Raw genomic sequence first — 24,668 nt, 5'->3', positions numbered from 1 at the left:
TCATATACCATGTGGCTCGGATTCTAGGAAAAGTTAGTGTAAACAAACCCAAGTTACAATGAGTGGAGTAAGAGAGTGAGTCATAAACAAAACACAGACATATGCTCTCATATAAATAAGGGCCTGGATCATCAGCTTCCCAAAGTCTGCTTCCCATTAATTACACAACAAAATGAACTTTCCATATGTAAAGCCCAAATCACTTAACTCTGGCAACTTGTATGAGACAAAGACCAGGATTGGACCTAAAAGGCACTGACAAAAACCTGAATTTCAAAATAATGAAAGTTCTCTCAAAATATTTTCAGGTATTGGAGGGCAAGAAAATCCCTTGGAGGAGTGTTTCTGAGCACTGAAACTATTCCCAGCAACCCAGGAACACTGCTTGAGGCTGGTCTGATCCCCTGCTGAATTTAAAGGTAATATCAGGCTTACTCTCTTTTGTTCTGAGCTCTGTCATCTTTATGGGGCAAGTCCTGGGTCCAGGCCACACAGGGTGTTCACACACATTGCTGGAATCACTGAACAGTTGAAATTCCCTCCATCAGTACTTTCTCTCTGTCCTTAGAAATTGTCCATTGGTACACAGACTCACGTTTCCTTATTGTTGTATGAAGGCTATCTGGTCTCTCTTAGTTTAAAGAGGTTTCAAGGAAACAGAACAATTCCTAGGGAAGAGGAGTCTTCAACAGGTGAGAAACTTTGAGAGAGATGGTAAGCAGCTAAGTTCTCTCCTTTTGTCTCTTTCGAAAGTAGACCTCATAAAGCAAACTAATAGAGTTACTTACAGAGGACAGTAAAATAACAGATGTCACATTTTAGGAGCTTGGGTGGGGGAGTGGGAGAAAAAGAATTTTTATTCTTTGTTGGGGGTGGGGTGGGGTGTACGTGTTCTTGGATCATTCATTTACTCAATGATTGTTTTTGTAGCATGTACTCTTTGTGTTGTACCATAGACCATACAAGGTAAGTGGACAGCGTCATCTCTGCTCTCATATGAAACTATGGGAAAGGGGGAGAACCTAATATTTTTGGAGAATCTATGGTGCAGTCTGCAGTACTTCACATATTTCCTCATTTAATTGTGATCACAACCATGTGAAGACATTACTATCTCTGTTGTACAGAGATGAAAACTGAGACCTCAGAGGTTAAATAATTGCCTCAAAGGACACATCTTAGAAGTCATGGACTCAAAGATTCAAGCCAGGGTTACCCTATTTCAAAGTGAGTTTCATACCATATTTCCTTAAGAAGGCAAAAAAAGACAAGGAGCTGGACAAGAAATGAGAAAACCTGGGTTTCCTGTTAATTTTCTACTAATGACTGCATCAGAACACCAAATTTCTCTCAGTTTTACAATTTCAAAGGCCTTTTCTAACCGCCAAATTTCATAGTTGAATAACACAAGGTATTACTACAGATCACCTGCCCTACTTCTGCTAGACTAGGCCTTCTTGCATATTGTTTTGATCCTGCTGCTTTCTCCAGGTCAAATGCCTTTAAGGGTTCCCTATAGGGAGCCAGACAGCCAATATAATGAGTGAGGTTGGCCAGGATTAGGAAGAAAGGTGGGGGGAATAGGGGAGAACATGGGAAACTAAAGAGAATATGGCCCATCTAATGGGGCAAATGTTATTCTGTAACAATCATTGTTGCCAGGTAGGAATCTAAGCCCAAAGTTATCAGATAATATGAGTTTCAAAAAGCCAGACCTCTTGATTATTATGTAAATCTCCTGATGTTTACAATCTGCAGATTAATTAATTTAAAAAAATGTATAAACCTGTGTAGGCCAATCAAAATACAACTGCAGACAGCTATTGGCCCATGGCTTTATTTTGATATCACTGTCCTTCAGAAGGGTCACCATGACTCATTCTAGAATTTCAGGGACTCTAGGTTCTGACCCTAAACCTCTCTTCCAGCCTCATCTGCCGTTATTTCCACATACACTCCTGTCTTAGAGATCTCTGTGCTTTTAATTTGTTCCATCCTTAGAAGGCCATCTCAACTCTTCTCTTCCCAGATCATCTCAGTGTCCTAGTGTAATTAAATTACACCTAGGCCAGTATAATCTCCAGCTTTCCATTGAGAAGCTCATTCTGAAAATCCCATAGAACTTCTGAGTGAAGGGAGACATTTATGTGTACAAGTTCCTCCTTCTTTGAATAAACACATACCCATGCACAGGTCATCTCAGTGTCCTCTGAACTCCCTTAGTGCCCTTCAGTTGGAAACTAATGATTTCTTGGTTGCTAAATGATATAGCTCTGTTAGTATCTGAGATTATTATTCAATCTATTAAGTTAAAAATATTACTTGGCCATCTCACGTCTTAGAGTCAGGCCTTCCCAAATAGTGTGAAAGTTCTCCTAGGGCAAGCACTAATCTTTACTTGTATGTATCATTGTGGCAGGTACTTAAAAAATATCTGACAATTTGTAACAAAGCCTTATAGAAGTTCCAGTAAGATGAGCTCAATATGAAGCCCTAACAGGTAAGGGGGTGGGGTTTGACAGTGCCCTAAGATAAGGGTATTTGGAGGAGGTAGTGAGGATAAAACTTCTAAAGATAGTTAATGGGTATTATGATCTGAGTCATAACATGACTAAATTATGACAACATGATTAAATCCTGGAATGACATGACTTCATTTTTAACATGAGAGGGGGCATAAAATAGTGATCTATTGTTTTGAACATGGGATTGGTGCTGTTTCATTTCTTTCTCACCACTGCCTAAAAAGCAGAAATTATTTTTCTCATTTCACTGGTAAGGAAACTGAGACTCAGAAGTCTCATTTAGACTGTGACTCACCTAAGGAAATGAATTAAGTACTGCAGGCTATGCAGTAACACTGGTCCTTGAATTTCAAATGCAGCTTTCACTTTACGTCTGTGTGGTAGCCAGAAAGAGTCCAGGTTTCCTAATTCCTAGCAGGTAATATTTGTAATTCAGTTCACTTCTCTGAGCTCAATTTCCTCAGCTGCAACATGAAGGGGTTTGCAGAGATCTGTTCTAGTCTATTCTAATCCAGTCTTGTCTAGTCAATTCTCGTTTAAGCAGCAGGAGAAGGAGGCCCCCTGGGAGGTGCTCTGGGATTATTCCAGTGACCCTCAAACTTAGAGTGGAGAGGGCTGCGGGTGAGTTATACCTCTCTCTGTGTCTTTCTGTCTGTCTCTTTCTCTTTGTCACACCTGTCTATTCTCTCTAAATTCTTTCTCCAGTCTCTTAGACTGACTTACAGTCTGCCTGGACCACTAAAGATCATTCTTAATGACGGTCATTACACAGTTCTTCCACGTTGCCTGAGGCCATTTCCACAGCAATAAGCAGGAAAGACCTTGTCCCCCTTCTCCACAGCTGGGCTCAGTATGCCAACTTCACTGGAACCAAGAAGTTTTTCAAAAACTCTCCATTAATTACAGGAAACCCAAAGCACTGTCCCCTCTTCTCATTAACACAGTTGCTTTCAGTTGCCACTACATTATCTCACAACCATTAAACCAACAATCTAATTAGACTTCTGGAAATGGAAAAAGCCAATGAATAAGGCAGGCGTGCCACTTTCATCTCAAAACTGATCATAAAATATTGTGCCCTTTTGTTCTCGTCCACATAAAATCTTCCCTGGAAGAGTGTCCTTTCATTCTCTCCTATTTATAAAGAGGAGTTTGAATATTTGATATAAAATGAGTATCTTAACAGAAATTGCTTCATGTTTGGGAGGTTTTCTTTCCTGCATTTCTGAGTGTGGAGTCTCATTACAATAATTGTACCTGACTCCCCCTGAGTGTGATGCCTCACAGCCAAACCTCCCACTGGGTTTCAATGGAGGTGTGAATGATACTATCACTGGGAAGAAGGTAAAATGTATTATTATCATTACTCGATTTTTAAGAGGGTCTGACTGTGGCAAGAGGTGGTTGGGAGTATAATCTGTACAAAACATGCAGAGAAGATAAATTGAGTTAAACTTCTCACAGACACGGCACTTTCCAACCTGTCATTAAACCTTCTGTCTTTCCTAAAATCTCAGCTCTGGAGAGAGGAAAATTAGTTAAGTCCAGTCCAGGCATGTCTGCCGAGTATCTACTATGCACCGAGCACTGCACGAGCTTCTTGACACCCAAATATGATTATATGTTGCTTAATAACAGTGTTCCTGGATTTTGTTTCTCTTGTTTTCATCCCATTGAACCCAAGGTTCTCAGAATTCATGGGATACACAATACTCATTGAATGGGACAAATCTTAAATAGGAAATGGTTGCTGCCCTCAGGAAATCAATACTCTGAACAGAATGCAAGACTAGCATATATAAAATAATTAAATTACACCTAGTCCAGTAAAATCTCCAGCTTTCCATTGAGAAGCTCATCCTGAAAATCCCACAGAACTTCTGAGTGAAGGGAGACATTTATGTGTACAAGTTCTTCCTTCTCTGAATAAACACATACCTATGCACTACACATACCATGCCATATAGGCTGACTCCTTAACTTGAAAATAATCTTCCCTGGAGGATATCCTGGTGGATTAGCCCGGAGCTAGTCTGCCGTTACTGAACAGAAGATTCTGGAGGCCCCAGGGGTCCCTTTCAGGTTGCTCCCTCTGCTGAACAGTATCAGGATGGTTTGCTGTTTCTGGGGCTGCCATGGAAAATAAAGGCAAATCACTGCCTCTCAGCTCTAATAAATATCATGCTAGAGTATATGTTTTCATGCACCAGATGGTTTTGTGCAGGAAACAGTTGTTCAGTGCATTTTGATGAATACTTAATGATTAGCTGTTGTTTGCCCACCTCAGTGCTAGGTACTGGGGTTTCAAAGTCAAATAAGGCCTGACAATAGGGGAGTGGACAGTGCAGCATGAGACACAGACACTACATTAAATGTAGGGACCAGTGATCAACCAGCTTGTAGGGAGAGGAGCACAGAGGATGTGGTGTCTAACTTGGCCGTGGGGTGATTCTCAAAGTGGGTGTAAGGGAAGGCTTCCTAGAGTTGAAGGCACCTAAGCTGAGTCGTAATCATGAATTAGATATCCAAATAGCTTGAGGAGTGGGTGAAGGAGACAGGAACAGCCCAGGGTGGAAAATAGGTAATAGCAATAACAATAACAACAACAATAGTAGCAGCAACAATAGCACAAATTTGCTGAACTCTTCCTATGTGTCAGTCACTCTGCTAAGATTTTTTTTTTTTTTTGCGGTACGCAGGCCTCTCACTGTTGTGGCCTCTCCCGTTGCGGAGCACAGGTTCCGGACGCGCAGGCTCAGCGGCCATGGCTCACGGGCCCAGCCGCTCTGCGGCATGTGGGATCTTCCCAGACCGGGGCACAAACCCGTGTCGCCTGCATCGGCAGGCGGACTCTCAACCACTGTGCCACCAGGGGAGCCCTCTGCTAAGATTTTTCACAAGGATTACCTCATTTATTCCTCACCACAATCCTCTACACTGGGTGGCATGCTTTTCTCCATTTCACAGGTGTGAACACTAAGGACTGAACACCCAGCTGCTTTAGTGCAGTACTGAACTTCCAATGCAGGCGATTGGAAGCAAGAACACATGCGTTCAACTAGAGCACTGCACAGCCCACAAGTGGTGTCAAGAAAAATGAGCCAAAACTTAGAAACAAGGCAAATGGAAGGGTGCATGTCCTTGCGGAGTTTTAGTGCCATCTTACAGGGGATTCACTATCCACTACTAATTAAGCCCCAGATTCTGCCAGGTAATATATTAACTTGTAGATTTTTGCCCAGAAAATATGCAAATGATTCCTTTCCAGTAGAAAAGATAAGCCCAGAGGTTATGGTTTTATTGTCCATTAGGACATTAACTGAACAATCTTGCTCGGCATTCTTTCTCCAATGCCTACATTCCTGTAATTGCCCTTTTCTTCTAGTTCTAATTCTTTTTGGACCAGCTTTATCACCATGTTGGTTTCCTTATTAAAGAATTGAATGAATCCTTGACGTGAGTTTTTAGTTTTATGCAAATTCCACTCTGACAGTGGGGATTCCAAAGGAGTTTGGTGCTGGCTGACATTTCCAAGGAGATGGGCCCAGATTCCGGAGAATTTGGTGCTTCTTGGGGATGTTTACAGCCTTAGCCACGGAACAGCTCAGCTTTTCCAGAATGTCCAGTTTAAATCAGAAAATAGCTTATTTTCTCCTTTTCGGGCAAAAAAATTGGAAGTTTTTCAGACGGCCTTTGGTGTGATGGGGTCTTTGGGGAAGCATGGAAGTTTGCAGCCCTGCTGGATCTCTTCATGGCCCAAAGCCAAAGCGAGAGGGCTCATCAAGAACCTCATGTTCAGTAGAGCTCGCTAGGCAAACAGAGCGATTCTGTGCTGCTTCAACATGGGCCGGTAGGTAGCACTTTTCAGAAAATTTGAATGATTTGTTTTTAAAATAAAGCTTTATTTTCTCTAGATCTTTTTGAACTTTTCCTACTGTATATTTTAAGTGATTAATCTGGACTTAGAGAAATTTATTTTACAACTCGATGACTTCTTTGGTTTGTATACTTATGGCTCTTGGATGTTTCAAATCCTATTAACTTGCACATTTATTTGCTCTATTTTGGTTCTTTTGGAAAGACAAGACTTTTGGCTGAATCGACCCATTATTTTGGTTAGGAACTTCAGATCATGATACCACACAGGACAAAAAATAAATAAATTACTTTACAATTCTGAAATTCCTGTTCACTGCTTTTTGCATTTGTACCTGGATATCATTTCATCTTTTTGGGTCCCTCTCCATAAATGGCAGTTGGTTAACAGAAAAGTCAGGCATCCTAGAATTTGGGAGTTAGAAGCGATTTTCGTGATCATTTTTGCTCCAGCTACTAGAATGCTGGATTTCATTAGAATTAAGAATTCATTCTTAATTTGTAAAGGTAATTTTTCAAGCTTGAAGTCTAGCATCTTGATTACAGGTAACAGCCGGTTCTGATTGGGCTGATAGTTTGGTTTAATAACGAAATGGTTTACCTAATATGTCTTTGCTTTTAGAAGCAAAATGTCTGACTTGTGAAATTTAAATATTTTCACTTGCTCTGATAGTTTTAAACAGGGCAGATGACACAGTTTGAGAGAATAATATATTAGCCTTGATATGAAACAGATACAAACTATAAATTAAGAGCTGTGCTTCCTCTGCTGCCCTTGTCATCTCTAACAGGGCTACACCTTGAGCAGGTGAGATTTGGTGATAGCAACCCTGATACATATCTTTTTTCCTACTTGTATTTAAGATGAGAGACTATCAGTGTGTGTGTGTGTGTGTGTGTGTGTGTGTGTGTGAGAGAGAGAGAGAGAGAGAGAGAGAGAGAAAGAAAACAAGAAAGAAATGCCTTCCTGTTTGCTTGCATTACTACTACTCTAGACTTTTCAGTTGTAGAACCAAAGAAATTTTTTTTTTCTTGGTGTTTTATGAAGTTCCTACAAAATTTGTAATTTACTTAATAATATAGTCTCATCTTAAATATTAATACAAAGTGTGAGTGGGGGGCATGTTTCAGTAGTAAAATCATGCACTCTCTACATATCGCATAACCTCCCTGAGAAGTTAGTTCAACGTGTAGAAGATCAGAAAAATAAGGCTGACTTATTCAGGTACAGATTATCTGGTGTGGTTATTCAGTCATTATTGGGACAGTGCAATGGAAGTTATTTCAAATTATGCATCATTTTGAACAAACTTTATTGAAGCTTTCACTGCATTAGCCCTAATTACTCACAATAATGATGCAGTGCTCCCTTGAACCAGACCTCCTTTGTTGTGCCAGGGGACTGCAGCTGATCAATGGCTATTGAGCAGTTTGATCACGAAGGCTGAACTGCTTGAGCACCAGTGGCAGCCAGTGCCTTCCCTCCCTCCCAGTAGCTCACAGACTGACATGTTCTCAGTCTGGCCACCCTCTCCTGCAGCTCCTCTTCTGTGTCTTCCTCCAAATCAATAACTTCATAATCAGCATGACTCTCAGACTCGGAGAAGCTAAAAAATTGCCTTAAACAAACAAAAATATACATACACACACATGCACGAGCTAGAAAAAGACATATTTTTAAGCCTTTGACCCACATTAATTTCTTCCACATTATAATGTTTATAAAATAAGGTGGGAAAGGTTCCTTTTTTCTTCTTTTACCAAAGATTACCTGTTTGAAAAAATACCATTAGGATATAGACTGATCAATTATTTGGCAAGTATTTACTGACAGCTTACCACATGTCTGTCAAAGATTTTTCCATTTGCTTGTTAAGCAGTTCCAATATCAAGCATGTTTTTCTCAGACGTCTCCCATCTTGTTTGGTACAGAATAAACACACAGCTACTGCCTCGTAATCATTCAGTTCACTTAGTGATTATTTATTGAGCATCTACTATGTGTCAGGAACTGTACTAGATACCTTAGTTTCCATTATTTTAAAATAAAAGTAATTTCAAATTAATTGAATTATTTTAGTATTTAAAAAACTCAATAGGGAATTCCTTGGCAGTCCAGTGGTTAGGACTCCACACTTCCACTGTCGGGGGCACAGGTTCGATCCCTCGTCAGGGAACTAAGATCCCATATGTCGTGTGTTGTGGCCAAAAAAAACTCAATAAATGATTTCTTAAATTAATTTTGCTTTATAAGCCACTTAATTTTACTCTTCTTTCCTTTACCTTCTCTGCACTTGTCTGAGTCTTTAAAACCACTCTGTAGAAATGACGACCGATTGAAAAATAAGTTGATTTCTTTATATGGCCAGAAGTAATTCTAAATTACCTTACTTATAATGTAAGATGGGACTCTAAAGAAAACAACAATTAAGTGAGTTGTCTCATCAGAAATATGTATGACTAATGTACAAGCACCCAACTGAATGAAATCAAACCCAGAACCTATTTATTAGCTGCCTTCTGTATGCTTGACTTTGCATAAAGCCTCACGTTATGAGTTTCACTCACTGTTCTCTAAAAGAAGTAGGAGTCCATAATTAGGGAGAAAGAAATCTGCCTTTGCTACTGTTGGGCCTATGATAGAAATGAGATTCCACTGGAAATCAGGCAGTAAATCAAGAAATTTGGGTTCCAATCCAACTGCATGACCTCAGGCAAATCTCTGAATCTCAGAAGCATCAATTTCTTCACATGTGAAACAGGGTATTGGGCATGAGCCCAGGCTGTTCGACCCTAACTCTCTTAGGTTTGTGGGAAGACGTTTGTCTGTGGGGAGTGGAATCTCAGGAAGGTCTGGCCTTCAGCACCTGGAGTAGATCTTTAGCCTGTTTTCCCACAAAAGTTCTGCTCTGCAGCCTAAGACCCGGAAATGGACCAAATCTGTGAAACTCTCATGAGGGTCTCATTTGAGCATTGCCAAAAATAAACAGCCCATTCCTACATCCTGAAACAGGAGAGCTTTGGCTCAGCTCTGATTACCAGAGAGGCAGGTTTAAAAGTTTAATACCCACCTGTTTCTACGCCCATTTGGCATATTTGTAAATTATTGAACGCAAATAGAGGAGGCAAGCCCGTAGAAGCTTGGGATCCCAAGAATGTGTTCTCTCACACAGCATGGAAAGAGTTCAGGGAAGGAAAATAGGGGATCACCTGTCTTTTGCCTCTGGGAAATATCTGTGCTTGGCAAGCAAAGGCGGAAACATGCAGGCTAACTTTTAAATCCATAAAGGGAGGCTAAGGGAGGCCTCCAGAGCTTAACCGACAGGGTCGAGCAAGCAATTATCTGGGTGGGTATGCAGACCTTGGCCCAAATCTTTCGCTCCAGACAAATGATGAATTCCCAGAGTTCCAGGCATGGCAGCAGTGCCCACTTCTTGGACTCCCTCCACAGGTGCCCTCCCATAAAGGTGCTGCAAGTCTCAGGGGCAGCTTCTTCCCCTTTCCTCTGTGACTCTCCTCCTAGGACCTCTCCTTGTTCTCATCGTTTACCTGGCATTTCCATAAAAAACTTTTCATTTCACACCTAGCATGTGAAAGATGTTAATATTCTTGATCATATTTGAGAGATGATCCCGTTTCTTCAGAGCAAGATTTCCCAAGTGCCTGGGAAGAATGCCACTTCCAAGAGATTTTAAGAGCTATTCCCAAAAAAACGTGTTTTGTGGTCAGGTAAGACCATGAAATTCTGTGTCTCACCCTCCTGGAACCTCACAATGCACATTGGTCAATTAAAAGCTCAGAAAAACCCTGCAGAAAGGAAGCATATGCAGTGTAGCATTCCTCACACTCACCTAACTATGAAAACATCTATCCCAAAACACCTACCAATATTTTGTGAAACTCAGTTTGGGAAGTGTCATTCCAAATAGTTCTTTCTGTTATTTCAGTTGGGCTCATTTTCTAATTACCAATGGTCTCCATGAAGGAGGTAGGTATGTAGCTGAGTTCTCTGCTTAAAGCAAACTGCTGAATTAGAAGATGAGTTTAGGTGAATATCAATAATGAGTGTCTCCTTGGGCTTCTAATCATAATAGGCATTTGTAAATACTGCAATATGCTTAACATTTACCAGTGCATCAATTCAACACATTTTATGGAATGTGCCATCACTCTGTGTGCCATGAAGATAGCAAGAATCTAAATCATGGATTCTATCTCTGATGTACAAACAATTCTGTCATGAGAGAGAAGAAGTTAAATAGAAGCATTTCTCATGTAGTCTACAAGTGGGTGGTAAATGCACGGCAGAGACACTGGATGCAACAGGCATTCAGAGGAGGTGTGACTCCCTGGGCCTTGAAGATCTGTGGGATGTGAATAGGAACCGAGTAAGGCTGTCCTAAAGAAAGGTGTTAAGCCAAGTACAAGGCCTTCCTTCCTGGCAGTAGGGATGAGCGCGGCAAACTGGGGTTGGTGCGCAGGACTGCTGGGAGGTGATGTGGGGAGTAGCGGAAGGCAGAGCATATGGGATGTCTGAGTAAGGCGCTTGTACTTTATAAACTGCCAGTGAGGAGTCTGGTGACTATTGAGGAATTCATGATATCATGAGCTAGAATGAATCAAGTCCTCAGGGAAACTCTGATTACCATCTCTCAACCATGGTGAGCACAGGAGGTAGTGAAATGCAGTGGTTGAAAGCATGGGTCTTGGACCTGAGTTGGAATTCTGAGTGTCCACAGGTTCCTGGGGCAAGTTTCCTACCCATTAGCTTCCTTCTCTGGAATGGAGACACATGTATTTATTTCACAGTAATTTTATGAGTTACATGAGATATATAAGGTCCTATATGCAGAGACTAGAAGCTACGAAGCCTTGATAAAGAGTAATTAATACTGTTACTACTACTCACTGACCTTTGCCTCTAGGTTCTGAGATGATCTCCTTCCTTTCCTAGACCTTCTCCCACTTGAAAACTCCAATGCTGAAACAGCTCACATGCTCAGTGTCTGCAGGAGGTTGGCTGAAGAGAGAACTCTTACCTGTACTTAGCAGCAGCACATTCCTGGAGGGCCTTCTCCATGCCCACCTTCCCTGGGGTGAACCCAAAGCATGTGAAGTGCTCACCTGCATCTGATGTTGCTGCAGATGCAGCAAGGAGAGATAACACTGGGGCTGGTGGGATTGCAACACTGTCCACTGCAGCTGGCTTCTTCCTGGTCATCATAGTGGACGCTGAGCCCTCGTTCTTACTATGTGCTGCTGTTTGGTCCACTTTTAAGTGGGGACTTGGAATCCCTAAAAAAAATAACCCCAAAGCCTGCAGTTACTTTAAAGAAATAGGAAGGCAGACAACATAAAATCTGAAAGTGACCTGAAGAAATCATCAAATGATCTGACCTCCTTCTGGTGCAAGAATGACATTTTAGAATGTTTAAAGGAAACAAAACAAAACAAATTAGCAGCATGACTGGTTTTGGTTTTGTGGCTGAGGTTAGTGGTGACAACATTCCAGGTGGCCTGCCTGAAAGTGGGGGTCGGGGCACAGGCCTAATGAAGCAGTGTAAGCCATCATGCATGCTTTACCTTCCATGGATCAAGAAGCCTGTCTTTACAGAGGTTTTGGTGTGCAGAGCATGGAGGGGAGAAGTTGACCCCACCCTAGTGAGGCTTCTCATCTCATCCAGCTAGGAAGACAAGACTGAATGGAAAGGAAAAACTGGGCAACAAGTATGGGCAGGCCTGTGTGTTATTCATTACAAGTGCCTGGGGAGTTCTCAGGAGGCAGGGATTCGTGTGGGAAGAAGTAAGGAAAGCCTTCCCAGAGTTCATGCTAGAGCAGCAAGGTCGAAGGAAAGGCATTCCCGGTGCTGGGAAGAGCGTCTGCTAAGTCATGGGTGAGGAATGAAGATGATTCAGACAAGAGGCCGGCCTTCTGGAGGCCGGAGATGCCCTGTAGGGACTGGTGTGTCACAACAGTGACTGGGCCAAGTAAGAGCTGAACCTGGGGGCCTTTGAGTGTCTGGTCATAATAGTCACAATTTTTTGATGCTGAAAAGCCTGGGTAGACTCTTATGAGGTGCCTCTGAAAGGGCCTCGAAACTTACTACATAACACATTATAAGAACTGTTCTGGGGCCTTGTTTGCTGGGCTCAAATCCCGGCCCTCTTACTTTTCAACTGTGTGATCACGAGCAAGTTACTTAACCTCTCCAAGCTTCAAGCTTCCTTAACTGTGCAGGTGGGATGGAACTGCATTACCTCATAGGGGTGGTTGGGGGCATCCATGATCAATCAAAATAAAGGGCCTAGAACAGTGTCTGGCACATAGTTCATGCTATATAATTGTTTCCTATTATGATTATTCCTATTATACTGCTATCACTATTATAACCTGCTCCTCAGGCCAAACGGAAACCAGCCAACAAAGGCTCAGTTTTCTTCCCTGACATGACCAAGGATTTCTGGACACCTTCTACATCACTAGCTGCAAAAAAAGTCCCTCTCCAACTCATCCAGACGTAAGTTCAGAAGCTGCAGGTGTCTGAATCCATGTCAAATGGTCATCTACTCAGAATTTCTTTATTTGTTGGCTACATGACACTGATAGCAATAACATGAACAGGCCATATCACGGTAGTTCCTGACCTTTTTTCCCATCTTAACCAACTTGAGTGACACTGGTCCCTCCTATAGTAACAGCTCACTTCCAGTGAGATCTGCTCACTTTGGCCTAACGGCAGCCCTGTGAAGCATGTAGTGTGGAGGTTACTCTTTTCTTACTTTTATAGATGAGGACAACATATTTCTGAGATGTTAAGAGATAACTGACTAAACTCATACAGCTCTTAATGTCAGAGCTCGAAGTTTTCAAGCAGCCAGACGCTAAACTCAGGGATCATCTTGGTCTACCTTACCATCTTCCAACTTCTGCCCATGACCTGGTCTACCAACAGCATGCTTCACACTGAGGACACAGAGGGCCTATATCACACCTGGAAAAGGCACCTGTAACCACCTAAGGAAGAAATGCTGACACTTTTCATTTACTGTCTACTACCTTCCTCCTACTCTCCATCCCGATCTCTGAAACCTCCACTTGACGTGTTGTAAATAAAAATACAATTTTTCTTTTTTGATTTCATATTTCATAGCGTTTGACTATGGGAGTGGACAAACATCAAATTCTATGACAGAGAGACCGCAAGGCACAACCATCAAGAAATCAGGAGGTGCAGCAAACACGTACATGATCCCCGGATGATGCCCGCTTGTAAAATATGCAGGTGTGCCAGGAATACGCAAGGTATACACATGTAGTATATGTAAAATGCAAACAGAATCTTCTGCAAGGAGATACATCCAAATAGTTAACCATGGTTATTCTGAGGAAGGAGAGCACAGGGAAGATTAGTGAGGGAGTTTTTACTTTTGCTCCTTAGCCTTCTTTATTGTTAATATTTTTTAAACCACAAACATGTATTAAACTCTTTTTCCATTAACAAAATAAACATAGTTTGGAAAGAATCTAGAAGTCTATCACGGTATGGTCATCTGGGTAGACTGACTGATGTGCTAGAATAGTGGGCTGCTAACAAATCTGCAATGGGACAGCAGGCCTGAGTCTGATAAGAATTCCCCACCGTGGTACTCCGCGCCACCCTGGTCCTGTTCCTGTCAAATGGATGCAGTCGTCCTTTGCACAGCACACCTCCGGGACTCTAAGCTGCCAGAGTTCTATTGGATAACAGCTCCTTTGGAAAAACTCCCTGATCTGTCTGTCCTCTTTGTACCTGTGGACACCGGTGGGACAGGGAGTTCTTTGCTCACATTATTATATGTGCAGGGAATGAGCCATAAACAGGATTAGCAGGCAGATATTTAACTCTCACTTGGAAACACAGTGATTTCAAGCCATTTTAGTCGTACCCCTTTTCATGCAAATGTTCACAATCCACATCATTCCCTTAAAGCAGATCTGATCACACCTCTATCAGGTGTACCTTGCTACTCAAGTGTTTATGGTACAGAATAAGTTAAAAGTAATAAGATGACACTTAAAACACTCTATAATTCAGATTGTCACTCTTTAGCTATCTTGAAAACCCTAGATAATTTAGGATTTTCTAGATTATAGTACTTTTTGCCAGTTGCCGTCCAATGAATTTGAAAACAAATTGAAAAAAAAATCCTGATGTTTGCTCAGACATTTTTAAGTTTTGAAAGGATTAGGGAAACAATCCCAGAAGTAGTATATGTAGGCAAGAATATTAGATAACCGTTAAACAAAGGCTAATAGAACATACTTGTAATGCATAAACTCTGTCTGAGAGCAGAGGTCTCAGGAGACTGGAATGGGTGACTTGTTGGGAGAGAGCATTGGGCAGGCTGGCCACTGGAAGTCTTTGTTTCTCTTCATTCCAGGTGGCAGCTGATGCTCCATGCTGAGGTACCCAAAGGACCAGAGGAGCATGAAACAGTTCAGAAACAAGTTCTCACAAATGCTCGGCGGTGGTAGAGTGGTGGGATATTTGGCAAGTTCCTTCCCAGAATGGGCCTGGCTGCTCTCTCCACGGGAGGAAGATTTTTGAGGCTGGAGATCAATCATAAAGAAGCCCAGATTCAGCACTGTACTGACTGGACCACTGAGATGTGGCACTGCTCCTTACACTGGGGCATGAGGAAAAGCAAGGTTGGCTTTGATCTGGGAAAGGATCACTATGTCAAATTCGGACAGCAGTCTGCATGGAGAGCACACTTGGTAGATGTGTTCAGAGGATCACCAAACTCCAACACAGGACAAATTGTATTGAGGCTTGCATATCTGGAGGCCAGTACATTTTTAAAGGAGGAAATAACAATGCTAATAACTTTGTGGATCCAACATCTGTTTATAATTAAGACAGAGAAGCCAAAAGGAAATAAAAAAAGTTAAACTTATATGAAAACATTCTACTATAACCTGTAGACCTCTACTGATAAATTTTTAAAAAACTCTTTGAAACTGTGCAGTAGCCTATCGAGGGACAGTCACTCATTTTCAAAGGTAATTTCTCACAGACCACTTATCCTCTTGAACCTCTACCTGCACACCGTGTTTGCATTAGGGACTTGATTTATGGATTCCAACTCCTTTGACGCAGAAGCTGACTTCCTGTTGCCTTGGTTACTTGGAGCTCAGTTCAAGGTTAAAGTACTCCCAAATCAGAATCAGCGGCAGGCGCTGCATCTAGCGGCCAGGTTATTGACTGCCCCAGGATGTGGAAAGGTCAGAGACCGAAGCACTGTTTACTGCCTTAAGGGTGAGTCAATATTGAGTCAATAGTTTCGATATTTTGATTCTGTTTCTTCCGAAGTAGTAGTTTTTGTTCAATTACCTCTTCCCCAGGTTGCTCAAGGTTACAGGGGTCATGGAAGAAAAGCAGGGTCTACGGTGGCTGACTTTCCCAGGATCTCTTTAATGAGCTCTGTGACCTTGGATAATAAAAACCAGCCTCACCATAGAGTAATTTGTATGTTGCTCTAGGTTTGTAAAATTAGTTATCTGCTTATTTCATTTTCTCTATGGGGAAACAAACAAACAAACAAACCTTTGTGGGACAGTTATTATTTACTCCTTTCTTCTAGATGAGAAAATGGAGGTTCAAGGAGGTCAGACAACTCATCTAAAATCACACAGCTGATAAGAAGTGGTAAGAAATAGATCCTAACTCCTGACTGAGTCCTCATCTCATAGTTTCTTTAAAATAAAGGGGCTGATAAAATCATCATCCAGGGATCATACGTAATTCATTTTGTAACATCTACTACAGAAAGCAGTATATCTGGAAAATACTATGCAATTAATATAGGTTTAATTAACATTTTAATTCTAAGATTGCAAATGCGGATGTTTCTTGGAGACAAAACATAGGATGGCATAGTGACAGAGGCCGACACCAGTGGGGTGGTTAGTTCCTTCTGTCACCTTCCTGGCCCTTTCACTGTAGAATTCAGTGCTTGGCATGGACTGAGAGGCATGTTTTGTTGAGCACTCGGTGGCTTTTAACCTTGCAAAGAGCAATGACATGCATTATGCTATTTGCCCCTTGCAGTATCCCTGTGGATGACAAGAGGCAGATGATGAAACTCCAAATTCACAAATAAGAAAACCAAGGCACAGAGGACCAGGTGATGTGCTCAAGCTCACATACCACAAGTGCGAAGGAAGCGGTGCTGAAATCCATGCCTCTTGACTCAATTCAATATTCTTTTCTGTCCCATGACACATTGACTTTTGGGCAAACCAGTAGATAATATATTTTTCACAAGAGGAAACTCACACTGAAAACTTGATTATAATTCCTTTTCTCATATATTGGTTGTCTGTTCGAATGCTCCCATTGCTATTTTTTCTTGTTTGCAAATGAACTTCACCCATGGAAATAAGGGGATATACGTTACAGAATAAAGTGAATCAAGAAATAGATACGCTTGTCAGAGGGCAGACAGCAGAAGCAAGAAGAACTACAATCCTGCAGCCTGTGGAATGAAAACCACATTCACAGAAAGATAGATAAAATGAAAGGCAGAGGACTATGTACCAGATGAAGGAACAAGATAAAACCCCAGAAAAACAACTAAATGAAGTGGAGATAGGCAACCTTCCAGAAAAAGAATTGAGAATAATGATAGTGAAGATGATCCAGGACCTTGGGAAAAGAACAGAGGCAAAGATCGAGAAGATGCAAGAAATGTTTAATAAAGACCTAGAAGAATTAAAGAACAAACACCTGGAAGAATTAAAGAAAAAACAGAGATGAACAATAAAATAACTGAAATGAAAAATAGACTAGAGGGAAGGAACAGCAGAATAACTGAGGCAGAAGAACAGATAAGTGAGCTGGAAGACAGAATGGTGGAATTCACAGCTGTGGAACAGAATAAAGAAAAAGGAATGAAAAGAAATGAAGACAGCCTAAGAGACCTCTGGGACAACATTAAAGGCAACAACATTCACATTATAGGAGTCCCAGAAGGAGAAGAGAGAGAGAAAGGACCCAAGAAAATATCTGAAGAGATTGTAGTTGAAAACTTCCCTAACATGGGAAAGGAAATAGCCACCCAAGTCCAGGAAGCACAGAGAGTCCCAGGCAGGATAAACCCAAGGAGAAACATGCCAAGAAACATAGTAATCAAACTGACAAAAATTAAAGACAAAGAAAAATTATTAAAAACAACAAGGGAAAAATGGCAAATAACATACATGGGAACTCCCATAAGGTGAAAAGCTGATTTCTCAGCAGAAACTCTACAAGCCAGAAGGGAGGGGCATGATATATTTAAAGTGATGAAAGGGAAGAACCTACAACCAGGATTACTCTATCCGGCAAGGATCTCATTCAGATTTGATGGAGAAATCAAAAGCTTTACAGACAAGCAAAAGCTAAGATAATTAAGCACCACCAAACCAGCTCTACAACAAATGCTAAAGGAACTTCTCTAAGTGGGAAACACAAGAAAAGAAAATGACCTACAAAAACAGACCCAAAACAATTAAGAAAATGGTAATAGGAACATACACATCGATAATTACCTTAAATGTGAATGGATTAAATGCTCCAACCAAAAAACACAGGCTAGCTGAATGAATACAAAAACAAGACCCATATATATGCTGTCTACAAGAGACCCACTTCAGACCTAGGGACACATACAGAGTGAAAGTGAGGGGATGGAGAAAGATATTCCATGTGAATGGAAATCAAAAGAAAGCTGGAGTAGCAATACTCATTTCAGATAAAATAGACTTTAAAGTAAAGAATGTTACAAGGGACAATGAAGGACAATACATAATGATCAAGGGATCAATCCAAGAAAAACATATAACAATTATAAATATATATGCAGCCAACAGAGGAGCACCTCAATACATAAGGCGAGTGCTAACAGCTACAAAAGAGGAAATTGACAGTAACACAATAATAGTGGGGGACTTTAACACCTCACTTACACCAATAGACAGATCATCCAGACAGAAAATTAATAAGGAAACACAAGCTTTAAATGACACAGCAGACCAGATAGATTTAATTGATATTTATAGGACATTCCATATGAAAACAGCAGATTACACTTTCTTTTCAAGTGCATATGGAATATTCTCCAGTGTAGATCACATCTTGGGTCACAAATCAAGCCTCAGTACATCTAAGAAAATTGAAATAATATCAAGCATCTTTTCTGACCACACTGCTATGAGATTAGAAATAAATTACAGGGAAAAAATGTAAAAAACACAAACACATGGAGGCTAAACAATATGCTACTAAATAACCAAGTAGTCACTGAAGAAATCAAAGAGGAAATCAAAAAATACCTAGAGACAAATGACAATGAAAACACGATGATCCAAAACCTATGGGATGCAGCAAAAGCAGTTCTAAGAGGAAAGTATATAGCAATACAATCCTACCTCAAGAAATGAGAAAACTCTCATATAAACAACCTAACTTTACACTTAAAGTAATTAGAGAAAGAAGAACAAACAAAGACCAAAATTAGTAGAAGGAAAGAAATCATAAAGATCAGAGCAGAAATAAATGAAATAGAAACAAGAAAACAATAGCAAAGATCAATAAAACTAAAAGCTGGTTCTTTGAGAAGATAAACAAAATTGATAAACCTTTAGCCAGACTCATCAAGAAAAACAGGGAGAGGACTCAAATCAACAAAATTGGAAATGAAAAAGAAGTTACAACGGACACCGCAGAAATACAAAGCATCCTAAGAGACTACTACAAGCAACTCTATGCCAATAAAATGAACAACCTGGAAGAAATGGGCAAATTCTTAGAAAGGTATAACTTTCCAAGACTGAACCAGGAAGAAATAGAAAACATGAACAGACAAATCACAAGTAATGAAGTTGAAACTGTGATTAAATATTTTCCAACAAACAAAAGTCTGGGACCAGATGGCTGCACAGGTGAATTCTATCAAATATTTAGAGAAGAGCTGACACCCATCCTTCTCAAACTCTTCCAAAAAATTGCAGAGGAAGGAACACTCCCAAACTCATTCTATGAGGCCACCACCACCCTGATACCAAAACCAGACAAAGATACTACAAAAAGAGAAAATTACAGACCAATATTACTGATGAATATACATGCAAAAATCCTCAACAAAATACTAGCAAACAGAATCCAACATCACATTAAAAGGATCATACACCATGATCAAGTGGGATTTATCCCAGGGATGCAAGGATTCTTCATTATATGCAAATTCATCAATGTGATACACCATATTAACAAATTGAAGAATAAAAACCATATGATCATCTCAGTAGATGCAGAAAAAGCTTTTGACAAAATTCAACACCCATTTATGATAAAAACTCTCCAGAAAGTGGGCATAGAGGGAATCTACCTTAACATAATAAAGGCCATATACGACAAACCCACAGCAAACATCATTCTTAATGGTGAAAAACTGAAAGCATTTTATCTAAGATCAGGAACAAGACAAGGATGTCCACTCTCACCACTCTTATTCAACATAGTCTTGGAAGTCCTAGCCACGGCATTCAGAGAAGAAAAAGAAATAAAAGGAATATGAATTGGAAAAGAAGAAGTAAAACTGTCACCATTTGCAGATGACATGATACTATACATAGAGAATCCTAAAGATGCCACCAGAAAACTATTAGAGCTAATCAATGAATTTGGTAAAGTTTCAGGATACAGAATTAATGCACAGAAATCTCTTGCATTTCTATACACTAACAATGAATGATCAGAAAGAGAAATTAAGGAAAAAATCCCATTCACCATTGCAACAAAAAGAATAAAATGCCTAGGAATAAACCTACATAAGGAGGTAAAAGACCTGTACTCAGAAAACTATAAGACACTGATGAAAGAAATCAAAGATGACACAAACAGATGTATAGATATATGATGTTCTTGGATGAGAAGAATCAATATTGTGAAAATGACTATAGGACCCAAAGCAATCTACAGATTCAATGCAATCCCTATCAAATTACCAATGGCATTTTTTACAGAACTAGAACAAAAAATCTTAAAATCTGTATGGATACATGAAAGACACCGAATAGCCAAAACAATCTTGATGGGAAAAAAATGGAGCTGGAGGAATCAGACTCCCTGACTTCAGACTATACTACAAAGCTACAGTAATCAAGACAATATGGTACTGGCACAAAAACAGAAATATAGATCAATGAAATGGGATAGAAAGCCCAGAGATAAACCCACGCACCTATGGTCAACTAATCTATGACAAAGCAGGCAAGGATATACAATGGAGCAAAGACAGTCTCTTCAATAAGTGGTGCTGGGAAAACTGGACAGCTACATATGAAAGAATTAAATTAGAATGCTCCCTAACACCATACACAAAAATAAACTCAAAATGGATTAAAGACCTAAATGCAAGCCTGGACACTATAAAACTCTCAGAGGAAAACATAGGGAGAACACTCTTTGACATAAATCACAGTAAGATCTTTTTTGACCCACCTCCTAGAGTAATGGAAATAAAAACAGAAATAAACAAATGGGACCTAGTGAAACTTAAAAGCTTTTACACAGAAAAGGAAACTATAAACAAGATGAAAAAGCAACCCTCAGAATGTGAGAACATATTTACAAACAAATAAATGGATAAAGGATTAACCTCCAAAATATATAAACAACTCATGTAGCTCAATATCAAAAAAACAAACAACCCAATCAAAAAATGGTCATAAGACCTAAGTAGACATTTCTCCAGAGAAGACATATAGATGGCCAAGAGGCACATGAAAAGCTACTCAACACCACTAATTATTAGAGAAATGCAAATCAAAACTACAATGAGGTATCACCTCACACCGGTTAGAATGGGCATCATCAGAAAATCTACAAACAACAAATGCTGGAGAGGGTGTGGAGAAAAGGGAACCCTCTTGCACTTTAGGTGCAGATGTAAATTGGTACAGCCACTATGGAGAATAGTATGGAGGTTTCTTAAAAAACTAAAAACAGAATTACCATATGACCCAGCAATCCCACTACTGGGCATATACCCAGAGAAAACCATAATTCAAAAAGACACATGCACCCCAATGTTCATTGCAGCACTATTTACAATAGCCAGGTCATGGAAGCAACCTAAGTGTCCATCAACAGATGAATGGATAAAGATGTGGTACATATATACAATGGAATAGTACTCAGCCATAAAAAGGAATGAAATTATGTCATTTGTAGAGACATACATGGTCCTAGGGACTGTCATACAAAGTGAAGTAAGTCAGAAAGAGAAAAACAAATATCGTTTATTAACGCATATATGTGGAATCTAGAAAAATGGTACAGATCAACCAGCTTGCAAAGCTGTAATAGAGACACAGATGTAGAGAACAAATGTATGGACACCAAGAGGGGGGAAAGCGGGAGTGGGGGTGCTGGTGGGATGAAGTGGGAGATTGGGATTGACATATATATATAGTAATACGTATAAAATAGATAGCTAATAAGAACCTGTTGTATAAAAAAAATAAATAAAATAAAATTGAGAAAAAGGAAATAGATAACCTTGGGATTTGGAAAACAATATTTTTCTGTGCCAAAGTCAATAAAAGTGTTATTTTTTGTTGCATCACTTTATTCATTAATTGAACAAATATTTATTGAACATCTACCATACCAGGGACGTGACACTGGTCTAAGCAGTGAAGTCCCTAAGTTTTCTACGAAGTGCATTCTAATAATCTCTGCATAGCATAAAGATAGCTGTTACTTTTTATAAGGATACTGGAAGATCCTAAAGTACCTTTTTAATCATCAAAAAACAGAGGCTTTGCTACTGATACAGAATCTTTGGGTGAATTTGTAAAAGCCATCCCACGTAGGTGGAGATTCCCAAGGACCCAGCTCTTAGCAAAGGGAGGGCACCACTGTAAAATTTAGATTAAGTTATGGCTTCCTGTGTGCACATGCACCCCCACTGCTCATGGTTTGGAGAGAGGAGCATGCACTGGATTTCAGTGCATTTCTCCCCTTGAGCCAGGTTCCTACAGAAAGTGAACTACTTGCCCAATTGCAGGTGGTGGTCTTATCAACATGTGTTTTGTGTCAAATGAGTTTTACTTCATTTTGGGACCTTGAGAGATGAAATTCAGGCAAGGTCACTTGTAAGTAGGATGCTATTCAGTTAGCCTGGAGTCAATCATTTTAAAATCAACAGATATTTGAGTGCTGCACAGCACAACTCAGAAGATGTGATCTCTGTCTTTGTAGAGAAGGTTTAGAAGTGGAGAGTGGGATAAGACAAAAACACTTACAAAACTGATAAACCAAATGAGACAGGAAGCCAAATGAGTCCTCCACAAATTAGGAGGAAAATGAGATCTCAGTGGGATCTGAGGTGGTTTTGTGCTCATGCGTATATTAATTCAACATTCATTAAGAGCCTGTAAGTACCAGGTACCATTAAGTACAGGGATCATGAACCTTCTCTGAAAGGGGCTAACCTGTCCACTCAGGAAGACAGTTACAGGTACAAAAACCCCAGTCTTGAACGATGAGTAGAATTCAATAACTAGAAGTAGAGGGAGAGCCTGCCAGGGCTGGGAAAAGACAAGAGCAAAAGCAGAAATAACAAGCCTTCTTTGTGCAACTGAGACAAGAGTGCTTGGGCTGAGTTGTAAAAAACAAACACTGAAAGATATGTTTGGAAAGGCAATTGGGAAAAATTAAACCCACATCTCGTTGTCAGGTAGATTTAGCTTCTCCCTTCCACAAACATGTCTTATCATCTTGGACAGACTTCTGCAATAGGACTTATTTCCTATTGTGTAATTATTTGTTCATTTCTCTGACAATTTTTGTAGGCAACTGCAAAATTCTAGAAGTCAGGAACCACGTCTAACTTTCTTTTGATTTCCCAGCACTTAGCTTGATAGATATTACATACTCAAAAGTGTTGGATGGATGAATGGACAAATGGAATACACATTTATTCTTCTAGGCCCAAACCTTCTGGGGAAGCCACCCATGCACACTTGGTCCTCTAATCTAAAACTCCTTTTTCAGTACAGTATAGAGTACAGGTGAAGAACACATTCTCTGGAGTAAGACTACCTGCATTACTAGCTGTGTGATTTGGGGCAATTCATGTCAGCTCTCTATGCTCAGTTTCCTCATCTGTTAAACGAGGTTACTGAGGATTAAAGGAGTTTATATATTGTGGTAGACAGAAAATAATGTCCCCCTTTCTAATTCCTAGAACCTGTGAATGTGTTATGTATCATAGCAAGAGAGAATTAAGGATGCAGACAGAATTAATATTGTCAATCAGCTGACCTTAACATCTAGAAAGTATCCTTGATTACGAGATGGTCAAAATGTAATCAAAAGTGTCCACTGAAGTGAAAGAAGGAGGTAGAAAAGAAGAGTCAGAGAAAGAGATGTGGTGATGGAAGTAGGGTAAGAGAGCGGCTAGGCTGCTGGCTTTGAAGATGGAGGAGGAGGGACATGAGTTAAGGAATGCAAATGGCTTCAAGAAGCTGGAAAAGACAAGGAAATAGATTCTTTCCTATAGTTTTCAGAAAGGAAGTTGATACTTTGATTTTAGCTCAGTGAGACTCATTTTGGACTTCTGACCTCCAATACTGTAATATAATAAATTTGTGTTGGTGAAGCTATTAAGTTTGTAGAAATTTGTTATAGCAGTAATAGAAAAACTAACACATACAAAAACACTTATTACGGTGCCTAGAGAGTAAGAAGTCAATTGTTTTAACTATTATTACTTAGCACTACAGTGTCTTTGTACTAATTGTTTCATTTTAAAATTATTTCATATGTTCAAGTCATGTATGTCTCCTACAAGATTTAAATTCTTTAGGATGTAGAGATTTTATAATATTTTCTTATATCTTCCTAGCATAATGCGGACACAAAGAAACTATACAATGAATACTTATAGTCAATAAATTGTACCAGAGACAAATAATTTGTTAATATGAAAGTTAAGAGACTAGAGTTCTGAGAGTTGAGTTATTTCAGGCTCTGCTCCACACTGACTGGATGAACTTGAACAGGACTTGGAATCTCACTGTGCTTCAGTTTCCTCTTGGTCAGAATCTATTCTAGCTTTACTATTCTAAGTTGTCTAGATTCAGAGAAACTGCTGAACAATCTGATTAGTTCTTGCTTCTCTTAATTTAGAAGTGAAGAAATGGGCTGAGGAGAGAACATTTTGTCTACTGGAACT

General features: G+C 40.0%; 1 protein-coding gene across 1 annotated transcript in view; it reads right to left on the bottom strand.

The window, feature by feature from the left end:
• Positions 1-24,668, bottom strand: part of SETBP1 (SET binding protein 1) — a 378,300-nt gene that overhangs the window by 17,374 nt on the left and 336,258 nt on the right. The window contains exon 5 of the mRNA XM_022561823.3: positions 11,526-11,696. Coding sequence (XP_022417531.2) covers positions 11,526-11,696 — 171 coding nt within the window. The remainder of the gene's footprint in view (positions 1-11,525; positions 11,697-24,668) is intronic.

The sequence above is a fragment of the Delphinapterus leucas genome, chromosome 14 (genome assembly GCF_059928025.1).
Source record: "Delphinapterus leucas isolate spDelLeu-1000000601 "Yukka" chromosome 14, BTC_Dleu_Yukka2, whole genome shotgun sequence".
Lineage (NCBI taxonomy): Eukaryota > Metazoa > Chordata > Mammalia > Artiodactyla > Monodontidae > Delphinapterus > Delphinapterus leucas.
This window is presented reverse-complemented; position numbering and strand designations above follow the sequence as displayed.